This window comes from Brienomyrus brachyistius, chromosome 7 (assembly GCF_023856365.1).
Source record: "Brienomyrus brachyistius isolate T26 chromosome 7, BBRACH_0.4, whole genome shotgun sequence".
Taxonomy (NCBI): Eukaryota; Metazoa; Chordata; class Actinopteri; order Osteoglossiformes; family Mormyridae; genus Brienomyrus; species Brienomyrus brachyistius.
Genome location: NC_064539.1, coordinates 9,443,913 through 9,458,727, shown reverse-complemented (window position 1 = coordinate 9,458,727; position 14,815 = coordinate 9,443,913). Strand labels below are relative to the sequence as shown.

At 41.7% G+C, this 14,815-nt stretch overlaps 2 protein-coding genes across 3 annotated transcripts; both read left to right on the top strand.

The window, feature by feature from the left end:
• Nucleotides 1-787: 787 nt before the first annotated feature.
• Nucleotides 788-8,380, top strand: LOC125746391 (amiloride-sensitive sodium channel subunit gamma-like). Its single transcript, XM_049020322.1, has 12 exons — nt 788-791; nt 1,819-2,153; nt 2,395-2,570; nt 2,934-3,064; nt 4,071-4,234; nt 4,536-4,640; nt 4,731-4,851; nt 5,020-5,092; nt 6,721-6,778; nt 6,958-7,031; nt 7,322-7,397; nt 8,178-8,380. Exons 1-12 carry the CDS (start codon nt 788-790, stop codon nt 8,361-8,363), a joined length of 1,503 nt encoding a protein of 500 aa, XP_048876279.1. The 3' UTR covers nt 8,364-8,380.
• A 1,946-nt stretch (nt 8,381-10,326) lies between these two features.
• Nucleotides 10,327-14,681, top strand: uap1l1 (UDP-N-acetylglucosamine pyrophosphorylase 1, like 1). Of its 2 annotated transcripts, none has more exons than XM_049021049.1 (9): nt 10,327-10,999; nt 11,106-11,310; nt 11,665-11,840; nt 12,251-12,423; nt 12,746-12,939; nt 13,087-13,227; nt 13,551-13,721; nt 13,997-14,063; nt 14,231-14,681. In XM_049021049.1, the coding sequence occupies exons 1-9, from the start codon at nt 10,711-10,713 to the stop codon at nt 14,318-14,320; spliced, it is 1,506 nt and encodes a 501-aa protein (XP_048877006.1). In that variant the 5' UTR covers nt 10,327-10,710; the 3' UTR covers nt 14,321-14,681. The 2 variants fall into 2 exon arrangements, with proteins under 2 accessions (XP_048877006.1, XP_048877005.1); XM_049021048.1 differs by having other exon boundaries at nt 13,551-13,739.
• Nucleotides 14,682-14,815: the final 134 nt, after the last annotated feature.

Genomic DNA, 14,815 nt, shown 5'->3' with positions numbered 1-14,815 from the left:
TGGAACCCTTTTAAAGGTTTACATAAAGATAGAGAAGCAGCTCCTCGGCCACATGTTTTATTCCAGGTCATTTAACTTTTTTTTTTTAATTCACCATCAGTTTGCAGATTAAAGGATATTTCTACAGTTCACTTGCTTAGACATTCAGTGCATATGGTATATCTATGTTAGGAGTGATGCACAATGAAGATGATTGTCATCATGCATGGCATCATCAGTTATTTTGGATAGAGTTAGATGTCTCTGTGCACTCGAGTACAATAGCAAGTCAAAGCATATAGCCTTTTGTGTAGTTTGATTGCCACAGACAGACTGGCTGACAAAAGCTTTAATATCTTCCAGCATTTTTCGCCAAAGCCATTACTGATTGCTGAATCGTTAAGATTCCGCAAGTGTAATCATGACAGGAGATAGTATATCCGAACATCATGAATTTGCCGATGAACTGAATAATGTATTATGCAATCATTTTTAAGGGAATACAAAGGAGTTTGATCATCTGGACAGACCGGATGTTTTACAAAGTAGACTGGAGTGACAAGTCAGATTAGGCAGGGACAAACTCTCGAAAAATCCTGTGATGAAGTCTGAATCCTATCTCCTACTTAGAAGTAACGGACGTTTTACCAGACTGTTAGGGGAACAGTGCTTTTCAAAAGTGTATTTAGCCATGCCTACCTCCAGATGGACATGGAAGAAGATCTTCCTAAACAATACAATAAAAGGCTTCTACCATCGCCAATGGGTTCTTGTTTGGGGTAGCATTTTACCTAACTATCAAGGGGCAATGGGTGAGGTTCTCCAGAGCAGTGTTTCTCAACCTGGTCCAACAAAAACGTGGACCATCTGGGGGTCCCCAAGTACTGGGCTGAGAAATACTGCCCCAGTGGGAGCCAGCAGCCCAGCGGTATCTTGAGGACACCACCATTGCACGGGCTACAGATGAGCAGCACTAGGAAAACCTCAAAATGGATTGTGAATTCACTGGAGGAATAAGGGATGAGAGACAATCAGCACAAATGTCAGGTCCTTAAGCTCAGTGTCACATATTACAGGTACAAAATAATGTCCAAGGTTTGCGTAGGCATCAAGACAATAATCAAGCTCTTTTCCTTAGGTTGTGAATTCTTTTTGCAAGAATGTAATAACCTACTACAACCTGATCGACAGCAGAAATGGACTAGAGAATGTAAGCGCTCATTTCGAGTGGGTGGTCACTTCTGATACATTCGACACGCTTCCACCCATCTTTTTCAGTGCAGCTGGACTGTGATGCCTCTCTGCGTGACACTGGACCACTGATGTCTCATGTTATGGGAGATAGCAGCTAGGGGCCCTTAGCACGTTCATCATGCTCCCTGACTGCAGATGAGAAAAACCATTTTCAAATGGTGACATACTGATCACGACAATCTCTGTATTGCTTTTTTACTTGACATTCGTTCCAAAGCACTTATTCATGAATCTTCCATGACTTGGTCCTTTTGATAGATCTCCGTCTCTGTACCAGTTTTAACTTACACAGCCCCAAATGTCAGTGACTAATTAAGGGAAGCAGGTTGGTCTGATCTAACAGGAACAAAAAAATCTCCTCATTATGGACTCGCCTCTAATGCAAAGTGGAATTACATGGATTACCCAGCCTCCCCAACACCTGTGGTCAGTCCCAAGTGACATATTTATATCTTTTGTTGAGCTTTGCAGCTTGGTCATTTTGTGGATGATCTGGTTCCAGAACAGTCTGAGATCTTTCTGAGATTTCCGAGTCCATTTCACAAGAGCTTGTCTGCTTTGACCTTTCCTGCTTCTTCTTCACAGTTATGCCACATAAGAACAAACCGAGAGCAAAGGCTTTGTTGCTGGAGATCAGGTCTGACATCCAGCACACCACGGCACACGGGATCCCGAACATTTTCCGGGCTCGGCACTGGTTCCGGCGCTGGCTATGGGCCTTATTAGTCATCTTCGCATTTTGTTGTGCCTTCTGGCAGTGCATGGAGATGGTCATGACCTTTTATAGCTACCCATCGCACGAGAAGATCACTTTGATCTCCAATTCCAAGCTCATGTTCCCCGCTGTCACCATCTGCAACCTCAACAGCTTGAGACGGACGGCTTTGGAAAAGAACTTTGCTCTGAACAGCACTTTATCGGTCAGCTGCTCTCCGTGTTTCTGTCCTGCAGTTGCACAACAGCTAATTAAAATAGATAATTAAACTCTATAGGAATTGTTCCAATACAAGAAGAACATCAGAAACTTTATAGGACTGAAAGTAAAGCTTGTCTTCATGTTAACCGTAATTATCTTGGCACTTGAAAAGAGGTGACATTTTCCTATTTTGATGCTCTGTCTGATATTCTTCTAACCTGTAGGATTTCTGCCTCTCTGAGCAGTGGAACAGGACTAGCTTCTCCAGCTCTGCCAGGGATGCCAACCGCTGTGGTTTCTTCTCCAACAAATTCGCCTCAGAGTTCAACAGGCTTTCAGAAGAGGAGAAACTGGACATGGGACACCAGCTGGAGGACATGCTGATATTTTGTACCTACCATGGGCGACCATGCAATACCAGGTAAGCACCACATCAGTGGACCTTCTCAAGAGCAGCATGGTAGCTCAGTGCATATATAGTAATAGTGCAGATAGTAAAGACATAAGACAAACAGAACAAACATAAAACAAACTTGTGTGCAAACACAGGTTAAAGACATGACTAATGATGCATAGGTAAAGCGTAACAAGTGGGACTTTTACACCACACTAAAAATTATAGTAAACACAAATTATTTTTGTACCATAGAAATACCAGAATGTTGAACGTATGATTGTTCGTAAATATAAATTGTAAGGTTTGCTGACTAATAATTCCTGCATTTTGTAATTATAGATTAAAATGGTTCTTTCTTGCTTATTGTATTCCATCCTCTACGATAAGTTTCTTTTCAGGGTTTGTCAACTACAAGTTTGGGAACTGTTACACGTTCAACTCTCACAAGAACACAGACATCCGGGGGAAGCCCATCAACGGCGTGCCACTGAACACCACCAAAGCGGGATTCACATACGGTGAGTATGGAAAGATCCTCAGACATTCAGTTTAGTTTTCAGTGTGGTTTTATTTAGTTTTTATAAGCTTTATTTAAATGATATATTCCCATTTTGTTTTTTAGTTTCAATTTTTAGAGTTTTAGAATTTTTACTTTTAGGGTTAGACTGAAACTTGTAGAGCTGTTTTACGTGTTGGATCCTTAGAGAATCACATGAATACACAGTGAACATTATGTACTAATGTCCTGGAAATGGGAAAATAATGTTCCAGGTATTATTAATGATCGTCTAAAGGCTATACACCAGACTATGTTTCCTTGAATGATTTCCATCAAGGAGAAAAGATAAACAAATCCATCCATCCATTTTCCAAACCGCTTATCCTATTGGGTCGCGGGTAAACAAATCATTATTTTGACTAAATAATATTAAAAAAAAACAATTACGGAAAGTATTTCATGGTTTTTTAATTTTTTTTCAGCTAGTTTTGGAAGCGATATTTATCATTTTCATTTAGTTGTCATTTAAAATGTTTATTTTCATACTGTATGTTATTTCAGCTTACAAAAATGATTTCCTATAGATCTAGTTTTCGCTATAGATAATAATAACACTCTACCATAGTTCTTCATTAGTTTGCAGACTGAGGCCTTGAATTAGTCATCCACTCCGTCAGTTTCTTCAAGCAAATTGCAATATTGGATAAAACCATATATTAGCAGAATCTCTTACTTAATTCATATGGTAAACAGCAACCCACAATAAAAGGGGGGGGGAGTGATTTTCAGATAGTGTGACACCAAGTGAGTTGTAGGGGGACAATAAATCACTGATGCGCCATCAGTCTTCTAGACCATCCTTTCTCTTCATCAGAATCAATATCATCATTATGCTCACCGCCTGAGCTTTGACGAAGCTGGTTTCTCCAGTGCCAGTGGATTAAATTGGGGGAGGTGCGGTTAAATGGGGAGAATGTGACAGGGAAGGGTAAGTGATCACCGGGGGCCCCACTGTGCTCCCACAGGGCTTCACATGGAGCTGTTCATCCAGCAGACTGAATATGTCAGGGACATCACCCACTCCGCCGGCATCCGCTTGCTGGTTCATGACCAGCATGCCACGCCCTTCCCAGAGGACGAGGGCGTCAACATCCCACCGGGAACCGAGACGGACATCGGCATCACAAGGGTGACGACGCTCAAAGATTTATCAGCATTATGTTGACATAATATACACCATACATTTTTGGTTAACAGACATTTATTTAAAAATCTAAACATTTTTGAATGTTTTTGTAGTACCACTACACACATTGCAATAATTCATATATTTTTTTAATTATAATGTAACATCTAAGAAATATGAAGCATTATGGTTAATTCATGCATACACGCATGGACACACACACACACACTCACATGTATCTTTGTATCCAGACCAATGACAGTGTGATAGATGAAAATCATTTTTTGGAGTTTAACCATGCTAGATTGGAATTAGACGACTGAAGCATCCATATGGAAGCAACTGTACCGATGGAGAGGGCATTACCAATTACTACCATGATCTGTATGGCTCAAAATACACCAGGGAGGTACGTAGTCTACATGGATATAGACGGTTCTCCCTACGATGGATTTTAGCCAGTTTGCTCACCCACTGTTCTTTCCCTGCTGCCTCCCAGGCCTGCAAGCGCTCATGTGCCCAGTATAGTATTATGGATGACTGTGGATGCAGTCACTGGGAGTTTGCAGTTCCCCCGGGGATGAATTACCCAAAATGCAATTTGAGCTCATCCACAACTCGTAAGCATAAAACTTTACACTTTTACACTGCGTTGGTGGCTTATGTTCTCACTGCGTGGAAAAGGCTAACAATTGCTAATTCTTGTTCTTTTTTTGCATCCCCGTTGGATCACTTCCCTGTGCTTTTATTGTGGTTCTTTACCTCCACATTGTTTATTCCCCCCACAGGACGATGCTTGGAGCTATACGAATATAAATTTTCCCTTGACATGTTACCGTGTCATTGTCCTCTTCAGTGCAAGTAAGTACTGAATCCCAATGTGTTGATGAAGATGGAGAGAGTGTTGGACCATTTTTCGGATCCCCACAAAGATCTGTGAATGCACTCAAAAAAGTAAAAACGCTAGGGCTGGGTAGGGGTTAAGGTCATCATGTTTTCACCATAGAAATGAATGGAGTCCCCACAAAGATATAATTACAAACCTGTGCGTGTGTGTGAGTGAGTGGAGCTGCTTCATCGGGACTTAATGAATGGGGGGGGGGGGGGTCGAGGTGGGATTCTGTGACAAGTCATTTCACAGAAAACATGTGATAATTATTGAAGCCTCCATAGATAGATATGGTTTTATAAATGGGAAGTTGCTTTCTGTGTCGCATTGTGCAGAAATATATTCAGAATCAATAAGATGGAGAACAGTTTTGAAAGAGAAGATATGTGTGTACCTATGTGCGTGTGAGTGCATATGTGTGCGTGTGTGTTTGTGTAATGGACTAAGTCCCCTGTGACTTTTCTTCGAAGGCATTAAATGAGTGGTGAGGGAAAGCAAAGTCAGCAGGGTGACATGCGGCTGTAGCAGCGGTGGATAATGAGAAGGTGGTCACCTGACCAAGGTCACGAGAGAGTTGCAATATGACATATTGCAAGGAACATGCTTTAACGGGCAGACAGAGCTTCCACGTCCAGACTGTACGAATAAAGTTCTTAAGAGATTGCAGGTATTCAGCCCAAAGATAACCATTGCTAAAAGACTCCTAAAATGTTAAAGATGACCATTTGGGTGAAAGAGCCCAGAAACACCATCTTCAGAAGTCAGTGAATTCTCTGAAGAGGCCGGATACCCATTACAGAGCCACTGGAGAGCAGCTCATTTGCTTACCTTTCAGAAAGCATCTGAATGCACGCCATGGATCCTGCCTCTACAAACTAGAGATGAATTTTAATTAAGAGGATTTACTGTCAATTTCTGTGGCTTCTGCACATTGGGGAACTAATTAACCACAGACAGCGGCAACTGTCCCAGCAGCTAATCCTTTAAGTCAACAAGAGATGCACCTTGTGATTCAAGAAAAGTCCCTAGATCAGTGTAAAAATTGACACACTGGTTTCTGAGACATTTCTTTCTTCGCAGTTGTGCATATTTAAGTATGTGTGTGTGGGTGTGAGAGTGGGTATACTTTACCTTATGGGGACACAATGTCCCCACAATGTGATGAATACCCGTTTTTTTCTCCCTTATATGGGGACCAGGACTCAATTTAATTGAAATCTGTGACTGCAATGAAAAAATTAAAAATGTAAAAACTCTTGTATTTTGCTTGGCCACTAATGGTTATGGTTAGGGCTGGATGGGGGTTAAGGTTGTCATAGTTAGCATTAGCATTTTTCCCACAGAAATGAATGAGCAATCTCCATAAGGATATGTTTACCCGACTGTGCGTATGTGTGTGTGTGTATGTGTGTGTTGTAACCTCTTTTTTACCCAATTTATTTAACCAAATTTGCACCACAACTACTGTCCCACACAGCTGAATTTTATGCCAAATTGCTGATTATGCATCAGTTTTTTCGTGTCAGTTCCTCCAAACCAAAAAAATTGCTCAATGACATGTTTTACATTTAGTGATAGTTCTTAATCGTCCTGCTTTTAGAGAGGAGCTGTTCGACTTGACTGTGTCAGGATCCCAGTGGCCGGCGACAGCCTACCTGGTGAGTGTCTAATGGGATATGTGATGTCTGGGAGGGCACCATCAATTACATGCACAGAATGAATTGGTGAATCACTAAATGCTTATCTACACACAAAAACTAAGGAAATACAATATTTTGGTAGCAGTAGCTATCTGATTATCCTAAATTAATTAATGCCCCTTTTCCGGTTGTTCCAGGATAAATTCTCTAGTAATCTCAGAAATAAAGGGGAACAACTGCGTGCCATTGCTGACAACCAGCAGAAAATCCGGTTTGTATCAGCTGTCGTATCAATGTATCTATAGATATGTAATAATTTATCGTTATCATTCGTATAGACAGGTGCCATCAAATTCTACTTAGGTAATTACCAAGCATGCATGTGAAAAGTACAGTATCGGTGACAGTATTTTAATACAAACAAAAAGTATTGCTTAATTTTTTTCTAAAGGATAGCTTCCCTTAAATATTGCACCTCATTGAATTGTAGACCAGTTCCATTCTCCGAACTGATGACTGAATTAGTGGTAGCTATGTATGAGTGTATTTTTTGTCTTCCAGAGATAACCTGTTGAAAGTAGTGGTTTACTATCAGAAAATGAACTACGAACACATTTCAGAAGAGCCGTCCATCACGGTAAACAGAGAAAAAGAATACGCAATTCACTTGCATTTTACTCAGTATTTCTTTCAAAATAATACTTATGTTATTCTAAGATAAAACCATATTGTAATTAGTACACTGGTTCACAGTCTTGGCCTAAAAGATGTCATTGACATATGAAATTTAACTGGGGAACCGTCTTAACAAATTGACAAATGTGGTGAGACTGAAACAGAAAATATGCATCGTTTTACTTTGTCCATGGAGTAATGTGGTAGTAATTTGGGTCACTACCACGCTGTTAAAGCTGTGATCTAAACAGAACCAGAAGCCTATAAAGTGTTTACCCTGATAAGCAGGAACCATCAACCTGTCTGTACATGGACACGCATGTCCTTAGCAAGGCTCGTCTGTGTCTGTGACAAAATGTTTTGATTAAGGAAAAAAAACGATGTTCGCTATATTCTTAAATACCATATCCATTGTAGAAACCAGTGATGGGCAAATGAAGCTTAATGAACTATGGGGTGTGTTTTTTGACCCCACTAGATGGTGCCCTTGGTTTGCTTTGGGGCATGCTTTGAGCCCATTTATGAACAGAGAGCACCATCTAGTGGTGACAGAAAATACAGCAAATGGTTCATGAAGCTTCATTTGCCCATCATTAGTAAAAACTACATATTGATTAAAATGTCCAATCGAAATTCACTACAGCATTGATCATTGATGGTACAGCCCATCTGCCCTAAAACCTGATAATGCACATCATAATATACTCTGGGATCTTATTTGCCTTTTCTCTTCTGTCAACAGGACATTGACCTGTTCTCCAATGTCGGAGGCCTGGTGGGGCTCTGGGTGGGGGTGTCCCTCTGCACACTGGCCGAGTTCCTGGAGATAGTTATTAATGTGGTTCTGACTATGGCCCGCAGCTGCCTGGGTACATCCACTCAGGGGCCGCCACCCCCAGCACTGATGATGGAAAGTCCTGCCATATAAACCATTTAGAGAGGGAAGCCCTCTCTATGCCAGGGTCTTTGGCTGATGGTACTAGGCTGTATAGGACAAAGAGGATGACCGGAGAGCACTCTGCTGTTTCTTACCATCAATAACTCCATATATAAAAAATAGACCATCCCAAGCTGAACGAGGGACAGTCTTCTTTTCATCCAATTCGACTTTTCTTGTTTCCCCACAACATTAAAAACCTGACCACTCCTCCTTGGGTCCCAACTAATTTGGCGGAGCAGGGTACTGACGTCAGTTCTGTCAACACCTTACAGTTTCACTCATAAGGTGCTTTCCCACCAAAGTTCAGGAACCTTGTTCCTGGTTCCGAGTTCCTTGGTTGTCTCAAGCAGGAATTTTTCTGGCTACTTTTGTGTTGCTATTAGGCCGCACAACAGGAAATAGGACCTTGATGGTAAATAAGCATGTGAGAAGACAAGGTATCATTTAATGAAACAGAAATAATAAAATAATTCTATCTGGTCAATGTTTGCTGCACTAGATCTATATTGTTTCCCCAAACTTCTGAGTAACGTCCAAGCTGCATGTGCTTGTGGTAGACCAATCAGCAATGTTTGTCACTTTTTAGCACCACTCTGATCTAGCCAGGGAAAAGTACCTACTCTGGACTAGAGACTAAAAAAAGGTTTGGGAACTACCATCTGAAGAACTACAATAGGGAAGAATTCCTGGGGAAAAAGATTCTGATTTCTGGTTCCTGCTCTAGGGGTACGTTGCAGAAAGGTATCCCAAACAATGGCAGACACTGAAGTGTTTCATAGAAGAGTGCCACCATTCTTGGTTTAAATCACAACACTTATCCTTCGAGGTCTTTATATATGTGCTCTGCAGTAACATACAAAGGCATTCTGTGATGTTGTGTGGTGTCGTTTCCCTTTCAAGAGAAATATATGTGACATAAATGAAGTCTGAGGTTACCTACATATAGAATTAGAGACTTCTATGTAGTTAATGTTTTATGTATGTATGGGAGGATAAGATGATATATGTGTATGTGCTACCATAAAATGTGAAAAAGTTTTCATGTATACTGTATACGCGTAAACATCAAAACCAACCCTTTTGTATATACTAGGCTTGGGCTCCCCCTAGCGCTATTATAACACGTAGCTGTAATGGTGATTGAATTCTGAGCGGTACGTGACTTGATCTCTGTAATACGACGTAATTTATTATATAATTTAAGCCGGTCACTTAAACATTTGTATGCTACATATCACTTCGTAAATATGTATGTTTAGAATGCCTTAAGCATTAGCTAGTTAACCTACCAGGCATTAGCTAGTTAACCCCAAGCGGAACACTACTGTACAAGGCAGAACAGACAGTTCATATAATGCAAACAGGTACACGTGGTGCAAATGAATTAAAGTGTACATCACACAAATATAATATCATAAAAAACAGAATATTGGAATGTTAAGGAAATAAATATTAAAGATAATATTAATAAGCTTTTGTGAGTGAATAGTGTGAGTGTGCCCTGCGATGGGTGGGCGCCCCATCCCGGGTTGTTCCCTGCCGTATTTCTTATTTATTACTCCCACAGTTTGCGCATTTATTTAGGTATCGGCGGTGGCGGTTGGGGGGGAATGAAGCTGGCCTAGTCCGCAGCATTTTTATTCAAATGAAGGCATTACATTTTTGTGTGACTGACACACATGTTTCTCAAACTATGCGTAGGTAGTGACTGTCGAGATGTTACATTTACAGATGCATGCTTAGGAGTGAAATGTAGCACGGCTGAAATTAACACACGCGTTTATGTTAGTGATCAACTTAATATATAGTGTGGGTTACATGAATTTCCCTGTGATAAACACGAAATAATCTCCAGATTTTATGGCGGTATAACAAACGTTTGCCGCTGGAATACGAAACTAAAAACTGAAAAATGTCCAGTCAGCGGGGCAGGAATGACGTTGTATGTGAGTGTAGGAAGTTGCTGACGTGTTTTGGATTTAAAAGGGAAGTATTTCGTTCACTTAAGTAGCTACATATTAACGAAACCCCAAAAAGCGTTTTAAAATATTAAAATATGGGTGTTTTATTAAGGTGTTAGAATTTTCCCTCGATTGTGCGCCGGACCAGGAGATGTGGATTGTTATCTAAATGTAGACTTTAAGCCAATGCACCTTAATCACAAGGCAGATGCCTGTTCTTCCTTGGGACCACATCCTAGTCACGAGTTGCACAGAACAAAGACGAGTAACAAAAAGTCAGGTGAGAGCGGCTACTGGCCTTGAACATCTGCCGCTAGACTTAGACCTTCTGGGCTGTTGTTTGCCGGGTGCAATTTAATTATCATCGATCAAACATGATATCGATTGAAGAGGCAAGATCCCGTTTGGACTTAGCAGGACAATCCCACATTCTCCAGTTTTGGGACGAACTTGGTGCGGAGGAGAGAAATCGATTTTTAGCCGATTTGTCCCATCTGGACCCGGAGGAGTTGCGTGATCACTGCCGAGGCGCGGCGGAGGCGGCAAGCCGCGGTTCGAGCCCGCAGGACCGGCTCGATGAGCTGATGGAGCCGGTTCCCGTGGAATTCATTGGCGGTGTTTGTCGAAGCGACAAGAAAACTCTAGACGACTGGGAGAATGAAGGCACAACTAATATTTTTTTTTAATCCAATTTTAACACTTTGGCGCTTGTATTCATTTAGATATTTGGTATTCTCCTGCCAAATGATGTACTGAATTTATTTTTTAGGATTCCTACAGATTTCCTTGAACCGAGTGGCAGTCTTGCTTCTTGCTGGTGGACAGGGAACTCGCCTCGGTGTACCTTATCCGAAGGGGATGTATAACGTGGGTCTGCCCAGCGGCAAAACTCTCTACCAGATCCAGGCAGAGCGCATAAGGAAGGTTCAGGAGTTGGCTTTTGCCAGGCATGATTCAATGTGCAAAGTTCCATGGTAAGCACCTGTACTTATACTGTTAGAAGAATCATAACACATATATATGGGTTTTTCGTCTATCGATCATTTGCATAAATTTGCACAAAATAATTTCAGAAGTGCCCACTTTTGTCCTCTTGCATAGAGGACAGATCAGCACTCGGGAAAGGCCCTCCACATTATTAACACTGTTAAAGGTGCTGGAAGCTGATTAGCAGATTTACCCTATTATAGTCTGATTTCTTTTTAATTTTCACGGACCATGTATCTATATTTTGCTGCCGTACTTCATTGTTTAACAGAGTTTTTAGTTAAATACATGTTCTATTGTCTGTTTAATTGGAACCTCGCCATGCATCTTTTTCCCTGCAGGTACATCATGACCAGTGAATTTACCCTGGAACCCACTGAAAGGTTCTTCAAAGAGAACAACTACTTCAATCTGGACCCATCTGACGTGGTCATGTTTGAACAGAGGATGATCCCAGCTGTGACATTTGATGGAAAGGTCATCTTGGAGGGCAAGGGCAAGATAGCTATGGCCCCAGGTCAGATAAGTTTCATTTGTCAAACTGTTAACCTAACCCCCCCACCCCCACCCCCACCCCCCTTCAAAGTAAGATTTCCACGTAGATTTGAATAAGACCTTTGTCATAGAAGATTAAATGCAGGCAATGATCACGAATGTTTACAGTTCAGGTTGATCAGTAAGAGTTCCTTTTTTGTGATCAGACTTACCTTGCAAGCTGAGGTATCCACTGTTTTAGTGTTCTTAGTTGTATTTAGCACCTCAAGGCCTGACAGAACAGCCTGTTCCATACTCAGCTGTGCTACAATTGCAGTGTATGTCACTCTGGGTAATGGCATCAGTCTGATGACTACTGTTCTTATATTATATGAGTCTCTTACTTAGCCTGAATTTTAAATCCTTCTCCATTTGCTGTTACCTGTGACTCAGATGGAAATGGGGGACTGTACAGGGCCCTTGTGGACAATGGAATCCTGGAGGACATGGAGAAGCGAGGAGTGCAGTACCTCCATGTCTATTGTGTGGATAACATCTTGGTCAAGATGGCTGACCCTGTCTTCATTGGGTTCTGTGTGAAAAAAGGGGCAGACTGTGGTGCCAAGGTATTTGTATTCAAGAAGCAGCATGTGACAGTGTGTGACATGCTATACAGTCAGCCAGCAGAGGGCGATGAAACTGAAGTATACATACAGCAAATCCAGCTAATGACAACTTAGGAAACCTGCCATAGCTCACTGGAATCAGGCAGTATTGACATATAAATGGAATAAAAGGTAAAATTTAGGCCCTTAAAATGAGAAAAACTTTAATAAAGATTTTATAAAGAACCCCTTATATAAAAATGTCTCCCTTTACTAGAGTATATCCTTTAATGATTGTGTGTGTGTGCTTGCAAATACATCCTCATGCACACACCTCCTGCAGGTGGTGGAGAAGGCGTATCCAGCAGAACCAGTGGGTGTGGTGTGCCGGGTGGATGGGGTCTATCAGGTGGTGGAGTACAGTGAGGTGCTTCCCGAAACCACCGAACTGCGTGGCCCAGGAGGAAGCCTGCTGTACAGCGCTGGGAACATCTGCAACCACTTCTTCACCCTGGAATTCCTCATGGACATCGCACAGTGAGTCTATTTTTCATGGTGCTGCATAACACCATTTCTTCCTGAATGCTAAATTTGTGGAAGTAGTAACAGCAAACTGCAGTGTTTTATAATCTTAGTCCTGGACTAAGTCACATTTATCGTAAAAAAAAAAATACATGGTTTCAGGAATTTCGAGGGAAAACTGAAGCAGCACGTGGCCTTAAAGAAGGTCCCTTTTGTGGACGCCAAGGGCACCACAGTGAAACCAGACAAGCCGAATGGGATTAAGATGGAGAAGTTTGTCTTTGACGTCTTCCAGTTTTCCAGGTGAAATTCGAAAGCACTAAATGGCATTCAGCTGATAACTTTGGTGCCTGGCATAGATCTCCCTAATGCTGATCCTCATATGCACATTGAGGTTGTACTTGTTATATTGGATGCTTTGATGATCAGGGGAAAAAAAGGGAAAACTGCTCTGTTCTTAGTCTGCATACTACATGCTAATAAGATCTGCAGCCAATAGGACACTGAATTTCCAGGCACTTCCTAATTTTGCGTGATGAGTGCAGGAGGCAGCGAACATAGCACCAGTTTGGCATAAGCAGCACATGTGCAGATGTGACCGACATGCTGTATCCTATGGGAAGCAGGAACTTCGTGGTGTTCGAGGTGCTGAGGGAGGAGGAGTTCTCCCCACTGAAGAATGCAGATGGGGCTCCCGTGGACACACCGACCACTGCAAGGCGCTCCCTCCTGAATCAGCATTACCGCTGGGTGCTGGCTGCAGAGGGAAGCTTTGTGGACCCCCAGAGGAAATCCAGGTCCCTCCCAAAATCAGGGTGGCTTCACATTTCTTCTCATCTGTTGTGGACGTGTCACATTTTGTCATGTAAAATGTCAAAACTTCAAACGGATATTGTTTGTGCATTACACAAATCGGACTGATGTGTGAGTGTGCCCTGCAGTGGGTTGGCTCCCCATCCGGGTTATTTAAAAGTAAAGTACTACGCAGGCTTTGAGAGAAGTGTAGAAGTGTTACCTGGAGAAATCCAGCCTGTTCTGTTAGTGTTGAGTGTTTGATGTTCTTGCTTCTTAGGACGGAACTCGATGAGGACTCGCAGCCCACCTGTGAGATTTCCCCGCTGATCTCCTACTTTGGGGAGGTAAGGCTGAAAGAGGCACCCAACAAGGAGAATTTCTGTCTAAGGAAGGCCACAGTGCATTGTGGTCTGTGAAGCAAATTACATGTTGAAGGTGTAGTAATCAAGGCCGACCAGTAGGGGGTGAATGAAACACTCCTTCTTACCAATACCTGCTTTTGTTGCTTCAGGGCTTGGAGAAGCTGCTGAAAGGAAGGACCTTGGAATCTCCCTTTGTCCTGGATGAATCACTTGCAGAAGAAATCTTGCAGGCCTCTTAGTTCCTTCCCTTAAGGAAAAGAGAATGGTTCTTTCTTCTGGAGCAGAGATGGAAAGACAGTGCCTCATTTCTTTATGAATATTTGTTCTGTTTGTTTTGTGCAATACAGAATTCTTTCAGGGGTAGTTGTTCCATTTAGTTAATTCATACTGCACAATCCTTTCAGTCGACACGATAACGTAGGTAAAGACTAATCTTAAAAGTTATTGTCCCAGACATACATTTGTCTCACCACATTCATGTTTGTAATTAATTGTATTTTTGTATTGCTAGGATTTTTTTAAACGGTATCAAGGAAATAAATCTTTTTTTTGTAACCTCAGTCAAATTTAAGATTAAATATTGAGGTAATTAAACACGTATCGAGTGTTCTCATTCTTTAATGAGTGTTATCACGTTAAAGCAACAATCAAGAATTTACAGTGCATGGCTGCATTCCAGCAAAATAGACGTGCACTAGCTCGCAGGTGAATTTGTTTTTTTTTCCTAAAGCCCG